The 24,656-nt window shown below is 31.0% G+C and overlaps 4 protein-coding genes across 4 annotated transcripts; 3 read left to right on the forward strand and 1 right to left on the reverse strand.

The window, feature by feature from the left end:
- The first annotated feature begins 1,347 nt into the window (after window positions 1-1,347).
- LOC113869538 lies at window positions 1,348-5,350 on the forward strand. Its single transcript, XM_027505911.1, has 5 exons — window positions 1,348-1,658; window positions 1,826-1,929; window positions 2,025-2,196; window positions 2,359-2,481; window positions 2,570-5,350. Exons 1-5 carry the CDS (start codon window positions 1,473-1,475, stop codon window positions 3,245-3,247), a joined length of 1,263 nt encoding a protein of 420 aa, XP_027361712.1. The 5' UTR covers window positions 1,348-1,472; the 3' UTR covers window positions 3,248-5,350.
- On the reverse strand, window positions 4,302-6,174 carry LOC113869539 (homologous-pairing protein 2 homolog). The gene is made up of 6 exons (XM_027505912.1): window positions 6,147-6,174; window positions 6,021-6,046; window positions 5,619-5,886; window positions 4,984-5,054; window positions 4,658-4,846; window positions 4,302-4,400 (listed from the first exon to the last, which is right to left on the reverse strand). Exons 1-6 carry the CDS (start codon window positions 6,172-6,174, stop codon window positions 4,302-4,304), a joined length of 681 nt encoding a protein of 226 aa, XP_027361713.1.
- Window positions 6,175-13,308: 7,134 nt separating this feature from the next.
- On the forward strand, window positions 13,309-16,132 carry LOC113869570. The gene is made up of 5 exons (XM_027505956.1): window positions 13,309-13,738; window positions 14,254-14,347; window positions 15,167-15,204; window positions 15,300-15,435; window positions 15,598-16,132. The coding sequence occupies exons 1-5, from the start codon at window positions 13,403-13,405 to the stop codon at window positions 16,008-16,010; spliced, it is 1,017 nt and encodes a 338-aa protein (XP_027361757.1). The 5' UTR covers window positions 13,309-13,402; the 3' UTR covers window positions 16,011-16,132.
- Window positions 16,133-18,803: 2,671 nt separating this feature from the next.
- LOC113869631 (aluminum-activated malate transporter 4-like) lies at window positions 18,804-24,372 on the forward strand. Its single transcript, XM_027506058.1, has 6 exons — window positions 18,804-19,131; window positions 19,663-19,800; window positions 21,438-21,707; window positions 21,835-21,971; window positions 22,059-22,205; window positions 23,728-24,372. Exons 1-6 carry the CDS (start codon window positions 18,975-18,977, stop codon window positions 24,337-24,339), a joined length of 1,461 nt encoding a protein of 486 aa, XP_027361859.1. The 5' UTR covers window positions 18,804-18,974; the 3' UTR covers window positions 24,340-24,372.
- The last annotated feature ends 284 nt before the right edge of the window (window positions 24,373-24,656 follow it).

The following is a 24,656-nucleotide window of genomic DNA, read 5'->3' on the forward strand; positions in this document are numbered from 1 at the left end:
ATGAAGGAGGTTTCTTGTGAGAGAATAGAATATTGACAGTGAAAGTGAAGCCTCTCTTGGAAGACCACTTCGTACGTACCGACGAAACCAATTCAAAGGTCCCTGTCGTGTTGTGTACTTCAGTTTGAACAAAAGTGGCATCTGTTTATTTGCATCCCAATCTTTTTAATGTTTTTTATATGACATATTTTTAAATATTAATTTTAAAATTATATAAAAGATAAGATGTTATTGTTAATATTTTTCACTCGTGATATGTCTAAGATAAATTACATGAATCAATTCAGATATTAGATAAACAAATAAAAAAATAAGTTAATAAATTATTAATAGTGAGATTAAATTAAAATAAAAATTAATTTTGGAGAAATTAAATTAAAAAAAATACTAAAAAATGTGATTTTCTTACTACGTTTAAATTAGTTTTAAACATTTATTAACAATTTTAATATTATTTGAAAATAAGATAAAGATTTTGGGCGCAGTTTTAAAGCAAATAATCAGGTTATTTAAAATTTGATTCTATCCATTAAAATCTGAAAATAACAATAGACATTTAAAATTAGCAGTCAATAAGATTATGATTAAGATTGTTGTTCATTTATATTTAAATTAGCTGAATTGTTGCACGTTTCATCTCTTGATTACATACAGTAACTATTAAATTTATAAGAAAAATTAACATAATTTATCATTGAAAGCGTGTGTGTATTAAGCTACATGAGATATAAGAAAATCTAAATCATAAAATTAAATTATATAATTAAGATTATAACTCAGTTCACCTTTCATAATCTTACTGGATATTCTCTCTCTATTATATTTATATATTGGCATTAATATTTTTATTGATTACATTTTTACTTTTATAAAATTTAAATATTTACCATAAATATTAAATACTAAAATGAATAAATAGTTGAGAAAAGAAAAGGACGTGATGCGGACAGTGGGATTTCCGTCTCATGCATCCAACCAAATAGTCATAACAAAACAATGATATGATTACTTGTCAATTTGTGGAATCGCTTTCCATTTCGCTCAACCTTTCCTTCCTCTATACATAATCACAATTTGCATACACCTTTCTGAGAAGGTGGCAACAGAGAAGCTGCTCCTGATTTTCCTTGAAACTTTCACACACCAACCGCGTTGAAGACTTGGTTCCTCTTCATCCCCCACTCCACTAGACTCTTCTCTCCTAAGAAAACTCCTCAAAAATAACACCCAAAAAGAGAAAACATTAAATCTTAAAACCCTTTTGCTAAGTACATATTTGTCAATTGCCAGCTGGTCCTCATTCTCAAGCTATCATATAAAAGCTCCATTTTGTTTCTCTCACATAGTACAGTTACAGCTTACAAGCCTGGGCAACTTCTTTGTTCCAAAGTTGATATTCTCATTGTCATAAACTTCACTTGGGTGTGTTAATTGTTTTGATCTTAGGATTAAGAACTAAGGTACGTGCATATATGGGTAAGAAGCTAGACGCTCTACTCGGAAGAACCTTCAAGGCTGCCAAGTTCAAGGCAATTGTTCACCTTGCCATCTCACGCCTCGCTGTTCTCAAGAACCAGCGCCATGCTCGCCTTAGACATGCTCGTTCTGATGTTCTTGAACTCCTTCAACTTGGTCACCATGAACGTGCTTTACTTCGAGTAAGATATATATATATATATATTGAGTAAAGCACATGTGTATATTTATATATATACACACATGTGCTTTACTCAAGTCCGTGACGATGCAATTTTGTGTTTACTACTAATTTTATATCACGTATCTAACTTCTTTTATGTTTGGAAAACTGGGTTGCTTTTGATAGGTTGAGCATGTGATCAAGGATCAAAATATGTTGGACGTGTATGATATGATTGAAGGATACTGCAACCTCTTGATCGAAAGGGTCCACCTCATTGAACAAGAAAGGTTGGTCTGCTTGTAATTTTGTTCAGTGAAAGAATATGTTTTCATTTTTCTGTTTGAAATGATGAATATGATTTTGTTGTTGTCATTGTTAATAGAGAATGTCCAGAGGAACTAAAGGAGGCAGCATCAGGATTACTCTATGCAGCTTCTAGATGTGGAGATTTTCCAGAGATTCAAGAGATTCGGGCAGTTTTGACTTCTCGGTTCGGCAAGGAGTTTGCTGCTCGTGCTATTGAGTTAAGGAACAACTGTGGAGTACACCCTCAGGTATTTATCTGATATGAGAATCAGCAATCTTTGTCATGTAACATTGCTGCCTTTCCACTATTTTGTTTTGCTTCCTCAAGAGACTTGTATGTGCTGAAAGCAGATAACTTCCAGTGATACTTATCATACTCTAATATATCCTTTTTAACTGGCTATTTACAGATGATACAAAAGCTTTCAACAAGGATGCCAACGTTGGAGAGTAGAATGAAGGCACTCAAAGAAATTGCTTCTGAGAATGGTATAGTTCTGCAGCTTGAAGAGGCTTCATCTGTTTCAGTTGAGGTATAAAACTTTGGCAAAAAAAACTTGCAATTTATTCTTTTTAACATTTGAAAATCAACTACTTATGCTCCTGGTGTGAACTATTCAGGAACAATCCAATGTAGAAAAGAAAAACCTGCATGAACCTGAGATAAAGGAAGAGAATATCAGCATTTTGCCTAGTAGAGGGAAAGATGAGGAGTTAACTGATTCTTTCAAGGCCAGGCAAAAGTACAAGGACGTAGCAGATGCGGCACAAGCAGCATTTGAGTCAGCTGCATATGCAGCAGCTGCTGCAAGAGCAGCTGTGGAACTCTCCCGATCTGAACCACATGACCCTGATGATCATAATAGTCCAAGCTTCCAACCAAGAAAAGTGGGGGATAGACATGATTCTATGAAACCTCAACTGGAAGGAAAGAAAATCCTCAATGCAAATCCAGGAGCAGAATTTAACAATGATATAAACGAGTTAAAAAGAGCAAATGACATTATAAGTTGCAATTCAAATAATGAGGTTTTGAAGGGAGCCACTGCCTCGGGGGATGCTGAAGCTGAGGCTGATCCTTTGGAAAAGGAAGTAATTTTTGATGAGAGTGATGATGAGACCGATAATAAACAGAATAGATATCAATCTTCCAAGCATATATCCTCAAGGTATGGTGCTAGTATAGAGGTTGGATCAGGTTCTAAGAAACTAGTATTAAATAAGGTGCCAGGTTCCACGATGCAGAGCGCACCTCAGTTGGATTTGCAGAAGAGGCCAATCTCAGTGAGGTCTAGATGAATGAAAATTTACTGAATATGAATGAGTGCATCTAGCGTGCAATGTTGCATATCAAATTGCAACAAAGCTAAGTAATATCAGATTGCATTTCGGAATGTGTTTAGTGTTAAATACAATTTTGCTAGTAACTTACCTAAGTATGTGATTGCTTGGTTCATTAATTTTTGTATTATGGATTTTGCATCCTAAATGCAATATGGATTTCCAGTATTCAAAAGATTAATTTAATTAGTTGGATGTAAAAACAAGGAGAATCGTGAACTCCAACCCATATTTATTGCTTCTTGACGTGAAAATATGCATCCACTGGGACATGGCATAGAGGGAACAGGTTAATAATTGATCATACACAAATATATGACTCCAAAAGATACCAGAAAAATCTGTCATATTAAACCAGTTGTTAACCATCTAATGATATTTACTGTCTTAGAATTGTCAATTTAAACCAGAATATTTGCATACCAGGAAAAGCTTTAGTAAAATTCTTTAGGGAAACAAGAGGGGTCCAACTATGGAAAATGAAATAAAACTGCTTACTGCATAGTTTTGTTTCCTAGCATGTTTGATGTTGATAATCGTTCTTCAGTAGACGGAAGTTCAAAAATTAAAATAACATTTCATATCTTTGAAACATGAAACTGTGTCTTTCACCCCATAGCCGGTCCCAAGGTAAAGAAGACTTACATTATGCCTTCAACAATTAACGGAAAACTTGTCAAATCATTTTGTATGGCCACTCATGACAATATTGTGCTATAGTTTTTTACCGAACTCAATGACTTCATATGAACTGACCTCATCTAATAGGATAAAGTTTGGTTATGATTGTTGTATGTCTTTAAAACATGGTCACTAGGATAGTATGCACATGAAGAGACCAATGCCTAGGCCCAGAAAGATATAAACAATAATATTGCATTGAGACAATGCTCCAGTGACGAGTTAGGCTTCTGAATGGTAAAAACTTATTAGAGGCCACATGAAATTTGCAATAGTGAGATCAGAACACCAAACAATGTATACTCCTACTTTGTTGATTCCCATAAATACATCACTGCCCCCTAGGCCGCTTCTTGCCATGTTGAAGCAAGTCACTGGATGACTGCAAATTCACCCCAACATCTTCATCATATTCTATTCCAAGCTCCTCCTGCAAAGTGCAACATGTATCAATGACAACAGAAACATTAAAATAAATAAAATCTATGTTTGTAACAGGAAAATAACGGTTTTTCTAAATGCCACACAGCAAGAAATCAATAAATTCTAAGTTTATATTAAAAATTGTAGAATTTAATATTATCAATGCATTAGATTCTGCGTTATCTTGTGATTTTTAATAAAAACTTATTATACATAAATTCTCATTGTGAGCCTAAAACACATGCTAGAAAAATCGAAGAAAACCTTAAATTCTTTTGGATCCTTAGGTGAATTCTCAGTGAGGGTATCCCATACATCCTTGAACATTCTTTTACGCTTTCTCCACTGACTTATTTTCTCATACAACATATCCTCAACTGCCTTGCGTTCTTCTGGCCTCACCAGAGTAACACCTCCACGTAACTTGGACAATTTCTCCTCCATTTCTTTAACCTGAAGCAGCAGCAGAAAACAAACATGCATACTATCTTGGTTGATGAAACAGCACAATCACCAGTTCCCTTTCAACAAAGATACACACACACACACACACACACACACACACACACACACACATCCACGTCAGTTACCTCCATTCTCAAATTCACTTCTCTTTCATAGATCTGTTCCAGCGTCAAATTTGATTGCAACGACTTAATTTCTGCACCAACAAAAGTTATATCCACATATTGCAGCATCAAGAGGTATGCCTAAAATCTCAAATTCTCAATGGTTCCAAATGCACGAAAACTAGAATATAGAGCAAAAGAATTATACGATCCCGTAGGAGTACTCTAGGGAGGACTTTGTCCATTTGAGAAACAATTCCCATTTTTATTTTCTATTTTACAAATAATTACAAAATATCACATTATCGTTTGTTGTTTTAAAAATTTGATATGACAAACATTAACATAATAAAACAAGAATATTGTGACAATTTTTTCAATTATTCCTAGAAACAAAAAAATAAAAATAAAAAACAAGAAATGTTTATATATATATATAAAGAGAAAAGGTCCTTACTAAAATACATTTGAAAATACAGCTTAATTAAATACTTATTCAACAAATTCTCTTTACGAGTGCTTATCTCATGTATCTGACCGTAAAATTTATTAAAATGAACTTAAAAAATCTTATGAAATTTATAAGCTATTTCTTCTAGACAGGTCTTCTTCAATGCCAAATATCAATATGACTTCAGTTTTCATTGTATTTGTACCAGCTTCAACGTGACTAATTGCTTTTTTCTGATCTTCTAGTTGTTTCTGCAGGTTAGAATTCTGCTCCTTCATCTGATTAAGCTCTTCATTATTTGGAATTTCGAATTGATCTTGCCGCGAAAGGTATATCTTCTGTTTGCCATACTCCTTGAACGAAATACGACCTCCATCAGCGAGATTGTCCAATGCTTTCTGAATCGCTGCCTTCTTCAGATTGAACTTTTGCAACGCATCCGCAACGTTTTGCGTATTCAGTGGCCGGTTTTGCTGATAAAATTAAAAAAACAAAATCATCTGATTTTTTAATTCAACGGAAAATTGTTGTATTATTTAATTGAAGTTAGCGTCAAAGATTTCATATTCTAAGAAGATGTGACATGAGTTGTGAAAGTGGTTACTACCTCATTGACGAAGTTGAGAACGATTGCTGCCAGTGAAACAGAGAGAAAGGGAACAATGAGATGTCAAGTTCACGAAGGGAAACTGCAAAATTAAAAAGGGAGGGTGATGTTGATGAATCATGATACCTTCTGCGCTATCGGATTTTGGAGCCATTGTTTGGATCGCAGGAAAATAGGCGGGAAAATTCAGAATCTACCTTTTCTCCTACCGCCAACGCGTGCGAGATTGCCTCACAAGGAAATTGTCCCTCTGCGACATCGTTTTGTGTAATCAACGAAGAATGCTTCTCACGGAAGCGACAAAAATAAATAAAAAATAATAAAACTATAAGATATATATTTAAACACTTTGAAGGACTTCCAAAATTTCAAGAAGTAAATTATTTTTAATTTATAAAAATAAATTATTAATTTTTTAGCAACATCTAGTATGAGTTAGCAAATAAATTGTAAAGAAATTTTTTCTGTTAGATATAAGCATAAAATAATTAACAACTAAGATTTATTACTGTTATCTAGTAATACCCATTTCTATAAAAATCATTAATAGGTCTTTGACTTGAGCTTTGAGAAATTGAAAATTGTAAATATATAATGTGTTGAAAGTAAAAAAGATTGTTCATGTAGAATTTTAAATGAGAGAGAAATTATGACTATTTCACTAGTTAAGAATTTTTAGAGTTTAACTTTAAGGAAACAACAATATATGAAACAAAGTGACACTACAATGGTCAATTTCATTGAATGAAGATAAATCATAGAAATGGAAATGGAATTAGAGTTAAGGAAAAAAATATATAGTAAAAAATATTGTTAAGTTTGAAAAGTGGAAGTGAAAAGTGTCAAGAGAAGCTGCAAAAATAGAATTTATTTCATTATTAAAGACTACATTTGCTTTTTGTACTCGTATAGGAGGCTTAAAGATTAAAATAATGTAATTTTAAAAACTAATTACCAAAATAATGTACAAACTAAATTAATTTATTGTATGGAGTATTTTTTGGCCACGTCAGTTATAATTTTGTATAAAAGTCGAACAAAATTATTATTATTTTTTATTTGATCATTTTGTATTAAAGAAGGACGAAACACGTGAGGGTAAAATATTTGAAATAAAGTTTTTTGCCTGACGACACGTAACCCAATCAACGTGTTTCGTCTTTGAACAGGACGAAATCATCTTTTCGTCTGACACATAGACGAAACATGCTGATTGGGCCACGTGTCATTAGAACAACGGTAACCCACGCTCCTTCTTCCTTTCTCCTCTTCAGCTGGTCACTGCAAATTGCCATTGTTGCCAATCTAGACTTTCGTAGGGGTATTTTTTTTATTATTTTAGAGTGAGTTTTGAGTGAGATTTGTAATCCATTGCAGAAGACTGTCTAGATCGATTGGATTTGGAGTGAGTTGTGGTGTTATTGGTCTGAAACTTTAAGAAATTTGGGAGAACAGGCTGAACGAAGAAGAGGAGCTCATCGCCGGAGAGATGTTACTATCCAGTGAAATTGTTGCTGTCGTTAAGAACCCACCGCGCTGGAAAACGTGCCCTTCGCCCCAGCCCCCGTCCCTCGTCCCTCGTCCCCGCCTCTCCCTATCCAAGTTTTTCAATTTCTTTAAAAAAAATTTAATTTTATATTTATTAATAATAGTAAAAGGTAGATTAAAATATTTTTTTATAGTAATATTAGATTAAAAATAAAATTAAAATAATTTTAGTAAATTTGTAGATATCTCAAAATAATCAGAATTTGTATAATTAAAATTTAATAGTAATATTACGAAAAAAAAATTAGAGTTTACATTTAGAATAATTATAAATTGAAGTAAAAAATTTATAAAATTGTAAAAAATAATTAAATAAAATAATAAATAGTTAAATAAAATTCAAAATAGAAAAATATAAAATAGTTGTATGGTTGATTAATTATATAAGAAATGATAAATAGAAAAAAGTGTTAAAAAATTATAACATAAATTATGTTTATTATATTAAATAACATTTAAGAATATAAATAAAAAGATTGATTAATGATTAATGAATAGATAATTACAAAAAAAAAAAGGTAAGAATTAAGAGCATTAAAATTAAGCATACACATTTATATTAAAATTATAGTAGCAAAAATTTGAGTTTATTAAATAATTAAAAAAATAAAATATATTTAATTATGGTTAATTATGGTTTATGGTTTAAATTATTGGAGTGATATTAAATAATTTAGAATAAATAATTATAATTATACAAGTTTATTTATGATGAAATAATAAGTGTATATATTGAATTTAAATTTTAGAGTGATACTAATAAGATAAGATTAAGTTATTTTAATTAAATAATTTAATCTTGGTAAAAAAAAAGAAATTTAGTAATGTAATTTAAGTTATTGGAGTGATATTAAATAGTTTAGAATAAACAATTATAATAATAATTATGTAATATTATTTATGATTAAATTATAAATTTATTTATTGAATTTTTAATTTAGATTGATATTAATAAGATGAGATTAAGTAATTTTAATTAAATTATTTAATCTTGAATGAAATTAGAACTTTAGTTAGGTAATTTAAGTTATTAGAGTCATATTAAATAGTTTAGAATAAATAATTATAATTATAATTATGTAATATTATTTATGATAAATTATAAATTTATTTATTAAATTTTTATTTTAGAGTGTTATTAAATTTCCTGAAGATTAAGTTATTTTAATTAAATAATTTAATCTTTAATGAAATAATAAGATTAGTTATGCAATATAAATTTTTGGAGTGATACAAATTAGTTGAAATCAATTATTAATCATATAAATAATCAATGATAACTAATAAAAATAAATAAATATGAAATCATATGACCTTGACATTTCTGAGTCGATTGTCTTGTATACATGACTTATGCTAATGTTACATTTCTGTTGTTCCAAAGTTTGTTGCTGTACGCTGTTGTGATATGACATATAGTACTTTTTTTAAATGCATATACTATTTGATTTACATTATATGTTCTTAAATGCAGAATTTTAATCAATAAAATAACATACGTAATGAACTAAGTTCCAAATAAATCAAGACAATCTCATATGAAAATAAACCTAATACATCGTTCGACGTGAATACATAAAGCGTTCACTATACTACTTGTTTGACAAAATCAAAGTACATTGACGTTTATTATGACTAATTTGATGACATTTACTACATCTTGGTCTACTTTGTGACTCAACTCAATCCATTTCGTTTTTAATTCGAGTTAATTTTGGTCTTCCTTTACTTTTTATTCTCGTCTCATCAAGAACTAACTTTCATTCATTGTGTAAGCACATTACTATCATTTTTCAAGGGAAACCACTATGATGAATATGCGTTGATGACATTTTGTATCGAGTAAACATCATCAATATATTGCCAAAAGTCAATACTTACTGATGCACAAGCAGCAATAACATGTGAGCATGGCTTGAAATCTCCCACATTCACAATATTTTCTACACAGAACAGCAATCCATTTGTTACCACCCCTTTGCGTGATAAGATTGAATGCCTCTTCAACTTTAAATCTTGTTCTTTCTATATCATAACGTCTCACTTGATGTGATGATACTTCTTCTTGATTTTTCTGCATTTTTTGCAGCAGTTTTGAACAGTACCTCTTACCAGCATTTAGATTATTCAAAGCATCCTCTCCACGCTTTACAAAATATTCAACCAAGCGTCCGTAAGTGCATTTGACCAGAGCAGTTATAGGTAAGTTTCTTGCTCCCTTCAAAACCTTGTTAACAGCCTCTAACAAATTCTTAGTGATGTGCCCATTATGACGTCCATCATCGTCATGACTCAAAGTCTATTTTTCCTTCGAAATGTTGTCAATCCACCTCTATATTTCTGGTGATTCATTTCGAAATCTTTTCAACTTCTTTTCGAATACAATCTTGGTAGGTAAATATGCTGTAAATAACAATTAAACCACCATTGATAAACAATTAAAATGAATATAAGTGAAGAGGACAACTTCCAAATAAATAGAGTCAGGTTACCTAATTTTGTCAGCTGCTTCTTCAATTCAATGTTCTTGAATCTATGATTGAAATTGCTTGTTATACGAATGTAATAAACATGATATGCATTAGGAGGTTGCCATTCAATATGTGGGTTTGAAACAACACTTTTGATGCTTTGATGCCTATCAGATGTTAAACATAATCTTGTCTTGGTTGTTACGTGCACACGAATCATTGCCAAAAATCATTCCTATGCTGACAAAGTCTCTTCTTCAACAATTGCAAAAGCAAGTGGTATGACACAATTATTCCCATCTTGTGTCGTTGTAATCAACAATGTGTGACGATACTTACTATACAAAAATGTTCCATCCACCTGAACAATAGGCTTGCAAAAGTTGAATGCTTCCTTGCATTGATGAAAACACCAAAATAATCGCTCAAATACTCTAAATCTGTTGTCCTCCTGATGTCCAACAACAAACGACTTAGTTTCAATCTTAAAAACAAACCCTGGAGCATGAAATTGCATGTACTCTAACCATCTTGGCAATGTACTATAATTCATCCCAGTCACCAAATATTCTTACGATTGCCTTTTATTTTGCCTTCCAAGCCTTCTTGTATGAAATTTTATATCCAAATTGACTCGTCATTCTTTCTTGAATTGAACTTATAGGCAATGATGGTTCAAGATTAACCATACTTACAAAACAACGAAACAAAATAGGTTAGTCCCTTTATTGTCAAAACGCTTCACAAATTTACATTTTGTGCAAAACTTACCAATGATGCATGAACAAATCAAATCTGAATCTAAGTTGATATGATCTTGAGAAATTGTTGGGTTGAGGCATGTATGCTTACCCCCACACCTTGTTATTTTTCACTTTGTTGCATTTTTAAGCAATGATGCTCTTATTCTCCAAGGACAACCATTGTTATAGTTTAAACACTTCACATACAACTTTGTTGGCTTTGACTCAACAACAAAATAACTCTGGTGTATTTTCATTGCATGCTGTTTTAAGGCATTTTTAACTTTTTCTTTGGAGTCAAATAATAAACCCACATGTAACAAATCTCCAATAACCCATGAATTCTCATCACTAATTCCTTCTGCTTCAATATCTTGGTCTGGATGATCCCAATTAATATAATTGTAGTGTGAATTTATATTCCAAAAAGATATTTCACCTACAACTATATATAAACGGATATTAGTCATCATTAAAAAAGATAATTAATTTAATCAATATACTCTATAAATATTACCTCCAATATTTTCTTGTTATAAATTTAAGTTTTAATCAAAATCACCATCTACATCTGTATCCGATGAGCTATTTACGGAATATGTCCTTAATCAATATCATCATCATCATCACTATTGATTTCATCTTCATCTTCATAACTGCATAATTCTGCACATCCTTCAAAATATATACACTTATTCAATATGTATAATCACTAAATATAAAAAAATTAAAATTATAATATAATTTATACCTTTTATAATATTTATATTCCCCATTTTCATGAGGTTAGGCGGCGAAATTGATAAGCTTAAGTCCAACCTATTTGACCAAACTCTTGAACTCTTACCAAATGCAATATCCACATATAATTCAATAACAGTTGTTGATACGCACTAATCATACAATTAATATTTTCATTATTACATATATCCAATACATTATATTGTTTAACACTTAAATCAACCATAAAACAAGAAATTATTCTGGATATGAAATGATTTTTACTAAGATTCAACTTATCATTAATCTTTTTTCTTTAAATTCATAAAACTTATTCCTCTTCTTATCTTTATCATTTTTTGCTACCTTCAAATGTTACACCTTCTTTTCCAACAACAATTTTTCCATTCCAATATACAATAATAATAATCTCACTCATCTTGCATTTATAAACAAAAAAATAAATAAATCAATAAACAATTATAACACTATACTTATTTATATAAATAATTCATTTAAATTATTATTAACATATAGAAACATACTACTACATTTCACATTATTTTATGTTACACCAAATATATAACATCATATTTATTTATTACAGATGTTAATATTAAGTATCTAATAACTTCTAAATTTTTTAAACAACATTTTAATAATTATATTTTTTTATTAATTTATACACAATAATATATTTACTCAATATTCATAAATTTTAACTACTTCTATTGATTTTAGTTATTAAAAAAAATAATTTCATTAATTTATCAATAACATAAAAACTCATAAAAGTATCTAAAATTTACTAACCTGAAAATTCTCCTTCTTTCAAAGTTTACGAACTCAGGAAACACTTCAATCTGATCTTCATCCGATCTCCATCCGCACTTTATATACTAAAATTTTGCTAGATATTTGAATGCAGTGGCACGCGGAGAACTTTAGGGTAAAACTGTGCTTTCGTCCAATTTGAAGATGAATTTAACAGGATGTTGACACATGTCAAAATCCTGTATTTTCATCCAATTTAAAGACGAAATTAACATGATCTTGACACGTGTCAACATCCTATGATTTCGTCCACATCTAAGACGAATTTAACAGGATTTAGACACGTGTTAACATCCTGTAGTTTCGTCCATATTTAAGATGAATTGTTTGAGATTCTGACACGTGTCTCTATCCTACGGTTTCGTCTCATCCTTATATGAAATTAATGTCACGTGTAATGCTTCAGCTTTTTCGTCCTTTTTAGACAAAATGATTAAATAAAAATAAAAAAATTAATTTTATCTAACTTTTTTACAAAATTGGGGTTGACGTGACTATTGAGAATTAATTTAATTTTTACATTATTTTGGTAATTAATTTTTAAAAATATATTATTTTAATCTTTAAACCCATGCCGAGGCAGAAGGTATTGAAAAAAATGAGATATCCATATATTTTAAATTGGAATTTTAATGATAACTTTCTTAACAAACTTTAAAAACTTGATTGTTGATTAGTTTTTTACATTATATCCATGCCTTTAAATCATTCATAAAATTATTTAATTATAATTTTTTTTATTTTTTTAATTTCACAAATCTTTAAACACATTCTCTCTCAATCAAATTCTTTTTAGTTTTTTATAATTTAAACAATCAATTTATAATCTAAAATTATTTATATTATATCATATTATAAAACAAAATATTTAAATGATAAAATTTTGATTTTATATATATATATATATATATATATATATTATAATTTATACTTATTAAATAATTTATCCGTTTTAACTTTGATAGTTTTCCCATTCTTTGGTCTGCAACTTCTGGTAACTCATCTGCCACGATTACATAGGATCACTCTGAAGTGAAGTGAACCATTCCCTGGATGCTGTGAAGCTATGGCGACGACCACATCGATGTCGTCCCAAACATTATTATCCTCATTCCTTTCACCCAAACCCTTGCCCCCAAAAGCTTCACTCCATATTCCCCAGTTGCAGAAGCGAAAACCGGTTCACACCGCGTTCAGCTCCACCCATTATTCCTTTTCCGTTGTGAAACGCAGCGTTTCGAGGACCCATTTGTGCTATGCGGCTCGGCGCAAACCCACGGCAACAGCTACCTCCTCTTCGGGGGAAGAGAGAGACGTCAATTTCAGAAGAGTGCTTCAAATTGGGTTGTGGGTTGCAGAATGTGTCTACGTTTTTTGGCTGTTCCTGCTTCCTTATGCCCCTGTATGTACCTTTATCACAAAGCACATCCACAACATTTGCAATTTCCTCTATGAATTTGGATTCTCTCATTTTAGTAACTAAATTCTGAGCAAGAAAGACACAAAAATAAAATTAATATATCTTTTGTAATATTGATAATTCTTACTATAACCGTTATTGTCTTTCTTGTGATATTATCATATTAGTTTGAGTTAAAGGAATGGAAACAGCAAGGTTTGAATCAATTTCGTGTATAAATGGAGATTAATATTTCGTTTATGCATCACGTCTTTCACAACAACATCAACATTACTATATTATTTCTTAGTATTTGTTTTCCGCTTCTAAACTCGTAGTTTAAACGATTGAATTGAAAGTTCCTGTAATGGCTTTGGTGTAAAAACTTACTCCTTTTGGCAATCTGGAAGGTTTTGAATTGTTGTATTGCATATGATTTCTTTCCTCTTCTTTCTTTGACAACGTTATATGAAATCAGTTTAATTTTGAAATCTGAAAGATTACTCGTATTGTGGCAGGGAGATCCTGTATGGGCCATCAGTTCTGACACTTTGAACTCTTTAGTGGGTCTTTCTCTCAATTTCTTTTTCATATTACCTTTCATGAACTTTGGTACGTTTTCCTATTGGTCATTATACTGAATAAAATACTGAATAAAAGAAAAATATTGATGGCATTGCTTGATACTAGAAGAAGTAAATTGTGATAATCATCCTTTTATGGTTTGGCTATTTTGATGTATATATATGTAGATTGGGCTATATATTTGTTTTATTAATTCGGGATTTTATTTTATAATTAGGATTTTCTATTTGGGACTAGTTTGCTATTTAGAGATGTCACTTATTTTGTTGGGCTTTTATGTTTTGGGCCTATGTTAGAAGTAAAGAATGGATGAAATGTTAAAAAATCACATTGAATGATAGACAAAGTACACCTTATATACAAGGTAGCTTTACAGCTGTACAAAACAGATTGCAACTAACTAACTGTCTAATTATAATTAGCATAAACTAAGCTAAATTTAAATATTTTACATCCAATAGCCTAGTTTGCTATGTCAATAAATAGACTTTTTTCGATTGCTTTGAATGATAATTGATCTCTATTGCTATTTTGTGTTAGTCGGGGAAGTATCCTGATGAAGGGAATACCTTTGGGTTACTGCATCAACAAATATTCAAAAGGAATCTGCTTAATATTAGAATTTTTGTGTTTATTCATTGCCTTAATTCCTGCTACCCAAAGATTTTGGATTCATTACTGCATTGAAATCAGCTATTTCATTCAAAGTCAAACAGAACTGATCTATGTTCTACATTTTTAGAAAAATAACAAAGAACATATACTGCTTCTGTGGTTTTTGAAGAAAATTATTAGGGTTATCTTTGCACTTCAATGATTCCTGTGCTGACCATTCTGGCAGAGTAGTTGGCATACGTCTGATTGATGCACCGGTTCTTCATCCTGTAAGTGGCATTGCACAAAGTAAATATCATTGGCACCAAATGCACCCTATTTGGTTTAACAATCTCCCTGATTTTGGACAATTTGCTTGCTTCAGATGTCTGAAGGACTATTCAACTTTGTGATTGGCTGGACGTTCATGTTTGGCCCTTTGCTGTTCACAGATTGTAAAAAAGATAGATACAAAGGGTCTCTAGATGTACTCTATGGCCTGCAACTTTTCCTGACAAATAGTATGTTTACCAAACCCTCTTGTTTGACATGTCTTTTGATTACCTTCATAGAAAAGCAATGTTCCAGTATATGAAATAGATGAATGCTTTAATCCCACCGTACTTTTACTTTATGGATTATGTAATTGCCTTACATATCATATCTCATTTTCATGATGCCAGCATTTTTAATCCCATACATGGCTATCCGATTGAATGATGCTGATGAAGAAAGTGTTCGAAGAAAACTTTCACAATTTAGCTCTCTGATGACAAATGGTGCTCCCTTTGTTGGAATGATTGGTGGGAGTGTATGTCTTATATCTCTATTGTGGGCACTTTTTGGTCGAATGGATGCAAATTTTGGGGGCATAGTAGAGAGATGGGAGTACTTGGTCAGTTATCTTGGATCAGAGAGGCTGGCTTATGCCTTCATATGGGATATATGTCTTTACCTGATTTTCCAGCCTTGGTTGATCGGTGACAACCTCCAAAATGTCCAGGAAAACAAGGTTGTTGTAGTGAAGTATCTTAGATATGTACCCGTGGTTGGTTTAATTGCTTATCTTTTATGCTTGGAACCCAAAGAGGTATGATTGCTGTGTTTCGATGATTAGTTTATTTTGCACTCTGAAAACTTTCAGTTTAAAATTACCCCTTGAACGTTTTGAGGAAAGCTTTTGAATTTAAAATGAACTAAATCCATACGCTTTCATGTATCAATTCGTAATTATGGATGCTTTGTCTTAAAGATCCGTTATAAGAAGATTGTTTCAGGATGTTTTCAAATGATGTTATATCTTTCTAAGAAATAAAAAACTTTTTAAAGATTCTTATAAACAATATGATCAGAAATGAGATTGCTTGTTTGGACAATTTGCACGGTACACTAAATTGTTTCTACCTTGTATGCAACACTATACATGCTATGCTATTACAAATATCTAAGATATTTCAAGATCCCCTTCAACAAGTTTATCACATTTATAGTTGCTTTGATGTCCTTTAAAGGCCTTAGTCCTTAAGAGTATCTTCGTTCGTTTCAAAAGTTATGGAACGGTTGCAAATTAAGTTGTATGTTAGAGGAAATGACATGGCAAATAAATGTAAAGAACGATTGCTTGTGGAAGCTACTGTTCCTTGAACTAAACAATGGGCCCATCAGTATCGGGAACATGCAAAACACAAGAAAAAGAGGCCAAAATGGAGAGAACGACCGAGAGAGAGAGAGAGAGGCAGAATTAGGCTTTTTATTAAGTGCAGGCTTGCGCGGTTACAATAAAAACTGTTAAACTTACATAAAATAAAATTCATGTAAAAATAATAATAAATAAATAATGCAATCTGCAACAACACTAGTTTAAAGAAGCTGTTAGTGAAAATGTAAACAATTTAATTGTTGAGTTTACAAATTTTGCGACCTTTCTTGATTGAATGTCCTCCCAAAGTTGCAACTAATCTTAACCCTTGTACAGTTCTATCAAAGAAATGTAGAACTTGATTATGTACGTAGATCAAGGTGATTGTCACATTACATGTGTAAGAGTGAAGATAATTAAATTTCTCATCCGAATTTTATGACTTAATTCAGGTCTATTAAGTCAACTCAACGCTACATAATTATCACGCATGAATGGAAGTGGAAATAACTTGGAATGTTAGAAAATTAAGCTAAGTATCAGACTTATTTTATAAAATTTAAAAACCTCGTGATATGTAAAATGAATAAATGTTTACTATTAATTTTATAGTAAATTGCTTGTGAGTTTTTAGTCATTGCACTTAAGGTTTCAATTTTATTTTTTGATTTTTGTACCTAGCATTGCTCCACCAAGTCTACAAGAAAGTTGAAACTAACAAACTTTTAAACATATTCTATGCATATAAATCTTAAACAACAGTTTTTTAAAGATTTTTTTTAAAATAAAAGTATTTTTAAGAATTAGTTATCTTTCTTATGGTACTAAGTATTTTTTTTTTCTGTATTCAGCATTTATTTGTAGTTTACTATTAAGTTAAATTTTGAAAATTTCAAAATTTATCATTTTATTTAATAGAAAAATATTTATGAATCTCTATATAATTTGTGAGTACAAAATATTTTAGAAACTTTTTCAAATGAGAATACTTTGTAAGTTGCTTTGGTTCTCATTCTCGTCGTATTAAGTAATTTTGCATTAATAAAATACAAAAATGAAAGGGTAGTGATGTATAATTGTTTTTGGTACTGAGAAGCAATTTTCTTGAAATAAATGCGGCGTGGCCGACTGGCCGTAGTGGCAAGAGCCAATGCATGGTGGCCATGCGTTCATTCTTACTAAGGGATAAAAAGAAAAATAAGAAAAGTAACAGATAATGTGATATGATAAAAATAATTTAAATATATTTTTATTCTTAAATGTACTGAACATGTAGTACAAGACAAGTCTTAGATCTTCTTTATCTTTTTTAAGACCATATGGTATGTCGGAATCTGAACCACAGTGGGATACGATTTCTTCGTTGGTGTCATCTCCCTTTTGAATTAAACTGATAATCTATGTCACATGTCCACATAGCTAGTCCTCGGAAAATAAATCAAAGTGGATGAGGAAAATAACAATGATGAGATTTGGTCCTTGGAAATGTTGGCGTGGGGCAAGAGGACTCATAACTGCTATTGAGTATACGATTTGTGGAAGCAAACATGATATCATAATTATTAATACTTGTCCTGTACGATGCACTGTTTATGACAACCAAAGCAATGTTATCAAATATTAGCCAAACTTGTAGAAATTCACAAATTATCATACTATACTTCTAAAATGCATCACATGCTTTTTGAAGATATTTGAATCATGTTTTGCTCTGTATCTACCCTAATTACTTCTTTTAACCTCATTTCTAATCAATGAATCAAAGAAAAATATGCATTTTTTTTCGAGTCTATTCTTATATCATCGTTTTTAAACAAAATATTTTTTTATTAACTATTCTCATTTTTATTAAAATACAAATTTTAATTTTTAAAAAAAATTATAGGCGAATGAATATACGAAAACTAAACCCACACCTAGACTAAGATATTAGATTACAAAAAATTAATTATAATTTCAAAAAGTAATTGACTTGGGTACGAAAAAAGCATGCGTATATCCCCAAATTTCTTCAACAAACAGTAAAAAAGTGTCCCCTCCACTCCTCAACTTCCTTTCGCTTTCTCTTCACACTTCCCCACTCACACTTAAACCCCACACACTCTCCGATCCAAAGCGCCGCATAAACGACGTTCGCCCCCACCAAAACGCAACAGCTCCCACCGTCGTTCGTTCTCCGTTATATCGCCTCGACAAAACGATGTCGTAAGAAGAAGGAGAAGGAAGAGTCTGATGATGGCAGCGAGAAACGGATCGTTGAGGCAAATCTTCGCAGAGAGGAGCAAAGAGAGGCTCCTATCAAGGAGGGACTTCCCTGACCTGAGGCTAAACGCCAACAACAACGGCGTTCCCAACGCGCTTTCGGAGCGCGTGAACAAGTTCCGCGACGGCGTGGGCGAGTTTTTCGGCGAGCTTCGAGAGATGGCACGCTCGGATCCGCGAAAAGTGGTGTTCGCAATAAAAGCGGGGCTTTCTTTAGCTCTGGTTTCGTTGTTCATTTACATTAAAGAAGAACAGTTGAAAAAGTACTCCATCTGGGCCATACTCACCGTCGTTGTCGTTTTCGAATTCAGCGTAGGTATTGAAGAAAGCACCCTATATTGGAATTTTTATGTTTTTTCTTGCTTCATGAAACAGCTTTTGATTAGAGTAAACATATTAAGTTCCTGGAAGAAGAATTCAACTCAATTACTTCTTAAACAAAATTATGCACGAGTTTTTCAAATTTATAATTATCAGATATTTTAATTTTTAGTTAACAGCTTATTCAATTACTTATTTAAAAATTTATTAATTATAAATTTTATTAACATAAATTTAGAATGTTATATTTTAATAAATTTTATACCAAATTATAAAAATAAACTATAAGAAATAATGAGAGTTTAAGCTATTTTCATAATTTTTTTATAAATTAAATATCGTACTCATAGCATCAAAAGTTTTGTGCTCTTTATTGGTTAAATTATTAATGTATCAGGTTTTTAATAAAAATTAATTAAGAGATTAAAAATTCTACGTTTACTATTGTAAGACAAATCTGAGTTAGATAACTTTCTTTATAGATTTATTGTGTATTTATTATTATCATTGGCGTGTATTGGTGTAGGTGCGACTCTGAACAAAGGGTTCAATCGATCTTTGGGAACTATTTCCGCTGGAGGGCTTGCTCTGGGTATTGCTGAGTTGTCCGTTTTAGCTGGAAAGTTTGAGGAACTCATCATCGTACTATGCATATTTATTGCAGGTCAATTTTTTCTTTTCCCAGTTGAATAAACTTTACATTTTGTAGGTAAACAAATGTCAACTTTACGCATTCTTTCCAATACATTTTATATTATTAAATAAAATTTATATGAATCTTATTAAATGACATTCGTTTTTTTTATTTAATAACTCCTATCTATTAAATTAATAGAACTTAAGAAGATTTTGCCTAATAATAAGAATTGTATTCTTTTTTGTTGGTAGCCCAAAGTCTGCGAAGTTACTCGCATTAATTTGGTTTCTGCAAGTTGTTCTTTGGTCGGGTATAAAGTATTTATTGAAATTATCAAACTTGCTATTAAGTTCGGGTTCATTGCAGATGTCAAATTGCTAACAACTATATCCCTCGACACCAAAACATCATAAATAACATTTTTAAGATTGATAATTGTATATTTATTTTATGTAAATAGTAATTTTTTATTAAAAGGTATATTGGAAGTGCATTAAAAATTAGAGGATACGAGCAATGCTGCAATTTTTTAAAATTATTTTTAAATTCTTAACCAATATCTTAAAAATATTAGTAATTTTTCTTTATTTCTCCATTTTTAAATAATCGTTATTTTTTAACCAATGCCTTAATACTATTGTTTTTTTACTTTTTTTTCTCCCAACTTTATCTTTGATTTCTTTTTTGGTATCATCAATAAGTGAAACAAGAGCATTAATAGAGTAAGAGGGTAAGAACAAATATAGTTAAATGAACTGCTATTTTCTTTGGAACTGGTAGTTTTTAGTGACATTTCTTAATTTTTTGCATAACCTTAAACGATAATTATTTATTTTAAAAAAATTATAATTATTTGAACAAATATTAAATTTCTCCTTTACTTGGTTATTTAATATTGAGACGGAAGAGTAATGAAGAGTTTAACACATAAATGATATTGTTACTTTTTTATATTTTTTATTCATATATTTATTTTGTCTTTTTTATTTTTTCAAAAAATACAAAAATTAAATTTTTTCTCTCTTTAAAAATTAATATATTTAAAATTTCTATTTACATTTTTATGATTTTTAAAAAAATTCTCACTCTAAAAATTAACATTTAAAAAATTATTATTTTTTATTTTCTTGCTATTTTACTCTAGACCATGATAAATATTTAATCTAAATGATAAATCCCAATACATGCATGAGTCACTAAAATCTCTCAAAATGGAGGAACTAAAAAAAAACAAGGTTAAGAAGGTTTTGGGAATTTAGAAAAAATCCTCAACTCTTCCCCTCATATTTAATTAACTTCTAAATAAAGGTTAGTGATCAATAATTCCTCCCTTCCCCTTCTCTCTTCCTTCTCTCTTAAGCATGAAATCCAAATAAAGCCTAAGAAAATGATTCTTTCATACAAAAACTGAAATAACCTAAAAAGAGTTATTGGAAGGTCATAAGCCAATCTTATCCCAAAAAATCTCTAAAAACACTTTCTAATGCCTCCTATTCTGTCAACTAATATATGCAAATTTTAACTAATAATCAAGTCCTTGTTATCTGGAATGAAAATAATCTAAAGTTTTTTACAGCCTAATAATATTACTAACTCTCATGCTCAATTACAATATTTGTTTTAAAAAAAATTAGAATTGATGATTCTGCTTTTGGGGTCTGCAGGATTTTGTGCAAGCTATGTGAAACTGCTGCCTGCAATGAAGACATATGAATACGGCTTTCGTGTGTTTTTGTTGACATTTTGTATTGTATTGGTATCTGGAAGAACTAGCAGGGAGTTTTTCACAACAGCATTTTACAGATTAATTCTTATTGCTGTTGGAGCTGGCATATGTTTGTTTGTAAATATTTTCATATACCCAATCTGGTCAGGGGAGGATCTGCATAAATTGGTGGTGAAAAATTTCAATGGAGTTGCTGCATCATTAGAAGGTCTGCTTGAATTTACTCATATGATCTTAATCGTTGCAGATATTTGTTAGTGTTGTTTATACCTAGTTGCTGCATTTAATTTGGTGCTGTAGTCACTCTCAGCTGGTTCCTGTGTAACTTTGTTTAGGCTGTGTTAGTGGGTACCTGCAGTGTGTTGCATATGAGAGGGTCCCTTCAAAAATTCTTGTTTATCAAGCCTCGGACGATCCACTTTACCGTGGCTATAGAGCAGCAGTGCAGTCGTCAAGCCAAGAGGAATCTTTGGTAGTCGTTTTTTTTGTAGTTGTCGTCTCTCCCTTCAAATAACTTAAACTAGTGGTTACATTTTACAATTGTATCTTACCCTTGAAGGTAGATTTTGCATTATGGGAGCCACCTCATGGTCCATACAAGACATTCAATTATCCTTGGAGAAGCTATGTTAAACTCAGTGGAGCTTTGAGGCATTGTGCTTTCATGGTCATGGCAATGCATGGATGCATACTTTCAGAAATACAGGTAAAAGGAACCTTTCTTTTCCCGATCTGTGCAAGACTTCTGCTGCATTGTAACTTTTTTAGTGTTCTATTTTACCTTGTCTTTTCTTTTCTATTTCCTTTTTCAAGATAGGGGGGATTTAGCCATGAGTGAACTATTGGTTTATATTTTGCTCTGTTCACCGTAAATTTATCCAGTTTCATATACTTGATTGGCAGTTTATTTTTAACTGTTACTTTCATTAAGTCTACCTGGTTGTTTTCTTTATAGTGTCTTCTTTCAATCTTTGGCAAGCGAACACTTGGCATTATATCTTCACCTTCCATGAACTTACTATTTGATTAATTTTGACTATTGTATCGAATGCTGAACATGTAGAATGTGGGTACTTAATAAATGATTAGGTTGAAAATCAGTCGAAGACCAGATATATCTGAACTAAAAGAAGGGAGTTGGGCTTGGGCAACGTTCAATTCACTTTTTTTATTTTATTATTATGATTAAACCATACATATCTTAAGTTAATTGCATATATATTGAGGACTGGTTTATCCCTTTTCTATGTACTTAAAGAATGGAAAATATTTTCTTATTAATTAATTAATTCCAAGGAACCAATTCATTTACATCTGGGTAATGAAACATCCGTATATGTGTAAGGAGATTGATTTATTCCAAAATGTTTAAATTCCAGAGTATACTTGAGGAATGGTTAACTTACATGATTAGCGTTACAATTTCTATTTCCTTTTGATGGCTTAAGTGTCATCCTCTTAAAACATCTCCCGAAATGCCAGATTATCAGCATTGTATAATTTCTCTAAAGACTCTTCCTTTAAAATCCATGAATAGTCTAAGTACTTAGTTTACGCGACTACTAAGATCTAATTATTCAGATCGTTTTCTTTCTTTTCCCCATATTTAAGATACGATAACTGAACCTCTTATGATTGTTGCTGTAAAATTAACGTATGCTGACTTTGAAGATAGCTAACTTCCAAGTTATAATTTCAAATTATTGTAAATGATGTGTCATTTATCAATTGGCTTGGTAAGGTAGGAGATTTTTGCTGTTTTAGTCATCATCAATTATCATTGAAGTTGTGGTTGTGCTGTGTCTGCACAAACGAAAACATAATGTTATTTGAGTCCATGTTTTTCTAGGTTCGAACTCACCTTGAAACCTTGAAACGGTGAATCTGTGAATGAAAATCAAGGAATCGGATTTCCCCCTTTTATTTTACCAACGAGAATTGAAATATATTAAGATACAGTTTTTTTTGGAAGTGTCTAAGATCATACAATAAAAACTAATGTGCAGTAAGTTTTTATTAAAAATCATAAAATATTATAGAATTTCAATATATTGATACACTATTAAGTAGTACAAATTTCAATAAAATTTACTATTTTTTTTTAATTTCTTATTGTATGTTCTTAGATATACAGTAAAAAAGTCGATTAGGATAATACTTTATTTTAGGTTCTTACTCTTATGTTTGTGTTACTATATATTGTTGATATCCAAAGTTCATAAATATAGGCACCCCCAGAAAAGAGGCTGGTTTTCAGTAATGAGCTTCAGAAGGTAGGTACTGAAGGAGCCAAAGTATTGCGTCAACTTGGAAGCAAAGTGGAAAAGATGGAAAAGCTAAGCAATATAGACATACTCTTGAAAGTGCATGATGCTGCTGAGCAATTGCAGATGAAGATTGACCAACAATCATTTTTATTGGTCAATTCAGAGAGCTGGCAAGCTTCAAGAAAGCCTAAAGAAATTGAAAATCCTGACAATTTGATTGATGTTAAAGACAGTGAAAGCAAGCAGTCAATCATCTCTTCCCTCAGTGAAAATGGGGATGATTCAAGACTTAACATAAGCTTAGAGCCTTCAGTGGCTGAATTGAGCTTTTCACAAAACATGATGTGCAAAAGAATATCATGGCCACGTCTCTCATTTTTGGGAGATAACTTGGTAATTGAACAAGATTCCAAAGTATATGAGAGTGCAAGCTCCTTGTCTTTGGCAACATTTGCTTCTCTTTTAATAGAGTTTGTTGCAAGGCTTCTAAATCTTGTGGATGAATTCCAAGATCTCAGTGAGAAGGCCAATTTCAAAGACCCGTTTGACCAACAAGTGCAAGTGTTGAAGTAGGTGACAGTGACACTGGAGTTTGGTCCATATTTTACAGGCGCCTTTATTTCCAAGTTGGAGGTATCTATAATCCATCTAACTATAAATGTACAATGATATAATCCATCATAATCCACAATATATATAGGATAATATAAAAGTTATTCCGCATTTTTCTTAAATTCTCATTTTTTATTTATTGTAAATTATAATATTATTTATTTGTTTTACTTCCCAATCTTCTTCATATCTTTCTTGCTTGACTTTTTATATATTTTTACCTTTCAATTTTTTTTTGTTTTCTATCGTTTTTCTAAAATTTTCAAACAAATAGCGAT

The sequence above is a fragment of the Abrus precatorius genome, unplaced genomic scaffold (genome assembly GCF_003935025.1).
Source record: "Abrus precatorius isolate BTA unplaced genomic scaffold, Abrus_2018 Scaffold6, whole genome shotgun sequence".
Lineage (NCBI taxonomy): Eukaryota > Viridiplantae > Streptophyta > Magnoliopsida > Fabales > Fabaceae > Abrus > Abrus precatorius.

Excerpts from the sequence above, each read along its gene's own strand:
- LOC113869538 (XM_027505911.1), top strand. The coding sequence starts at position 1,473 with ATGGGTAAGAAGCTAGACGCTCTACTCGGAAGAACCTTCAAGGCTGCC. Across the intron at positions 1,659-1,825 it reads ATGAACGTGCTTTACTTCGA|GTTGAGCATGTGATCAAGGA; the intron begins GTAAGATATATA and ends TGCTTTTGATAG. Across the intron at positions 2,482-2,569 it reads CTTCATCTGTTTCAGTTGAG|GAACAATCCAATGTAGAAAA; the intron begins GTATAAAACTTT and ends TGAACTATTCAG.
- LOC113869539 (XM_027505912.1), bottom strand. The coding sequence starts at position 6,174 with ATGGCTCCAAAATCCGATAGCGCAGAAG. Across the intron at positions 5,055-5,618 it reads AATTAGTCACGTTGAAGCTG|AAATTAAGTCGTTGCAATCA; the intron begins GTACAAATACAA and ends TTGTTGGTGCAG. Across the intron at positions 4,401-4,657 it reads AGGATCCAAAAGAATTTAAG|GAGGAGCTTGGAATAGAATA; the intron begins GTTTTCTTCGAT and ends TGCACTTTGCAG.
- LOC113869570 (XM_027505956.1), top strand. The coding sequence starts at position 13,403 with ATGGCGACGACCACATCGATGTCGTCCCAAACATTATTATCCTCATTC. Across the intron at positions 13,739-14,253 it reads TCCTGCTTCCTTATGCCCCT|GGAGATCCTGTATGGGCCAT; the intron begins GTATGTACCTTT and ends GTATTGTGGCAG. Across the intron at positions 15,436-15,597 it reads GCAACTTTTCCTGACAAATA|CATTTTTAATCCCATACATG; the intron begins GTATGTTTACCA and ends TCATGATGCCAG.
- LOC113869631 (XM_027506058.1), top strand. The coding sequence starts at position 18,975 with ATGGCACGCTCGGATCCGCGAAAAGTGGTGTTCGCAATAAAAGCGGGG. Across the intron at positions 21,708-21,834 it reads AGTTGCTGCATCATTAGAAG|GCTGTGTTAGTGGGTACCTG; the intron begins GTCTGCTTGAAT and ends AACTTTGTTTAG. Across the intron at positions 21,972-22,058 it reads CAAGCCAAGAGGAATCTTTG|GTAGATTTTGCATTATGGGA; the intron begins GTAGTCGTTTTT and ends TTACCCTTGAAG.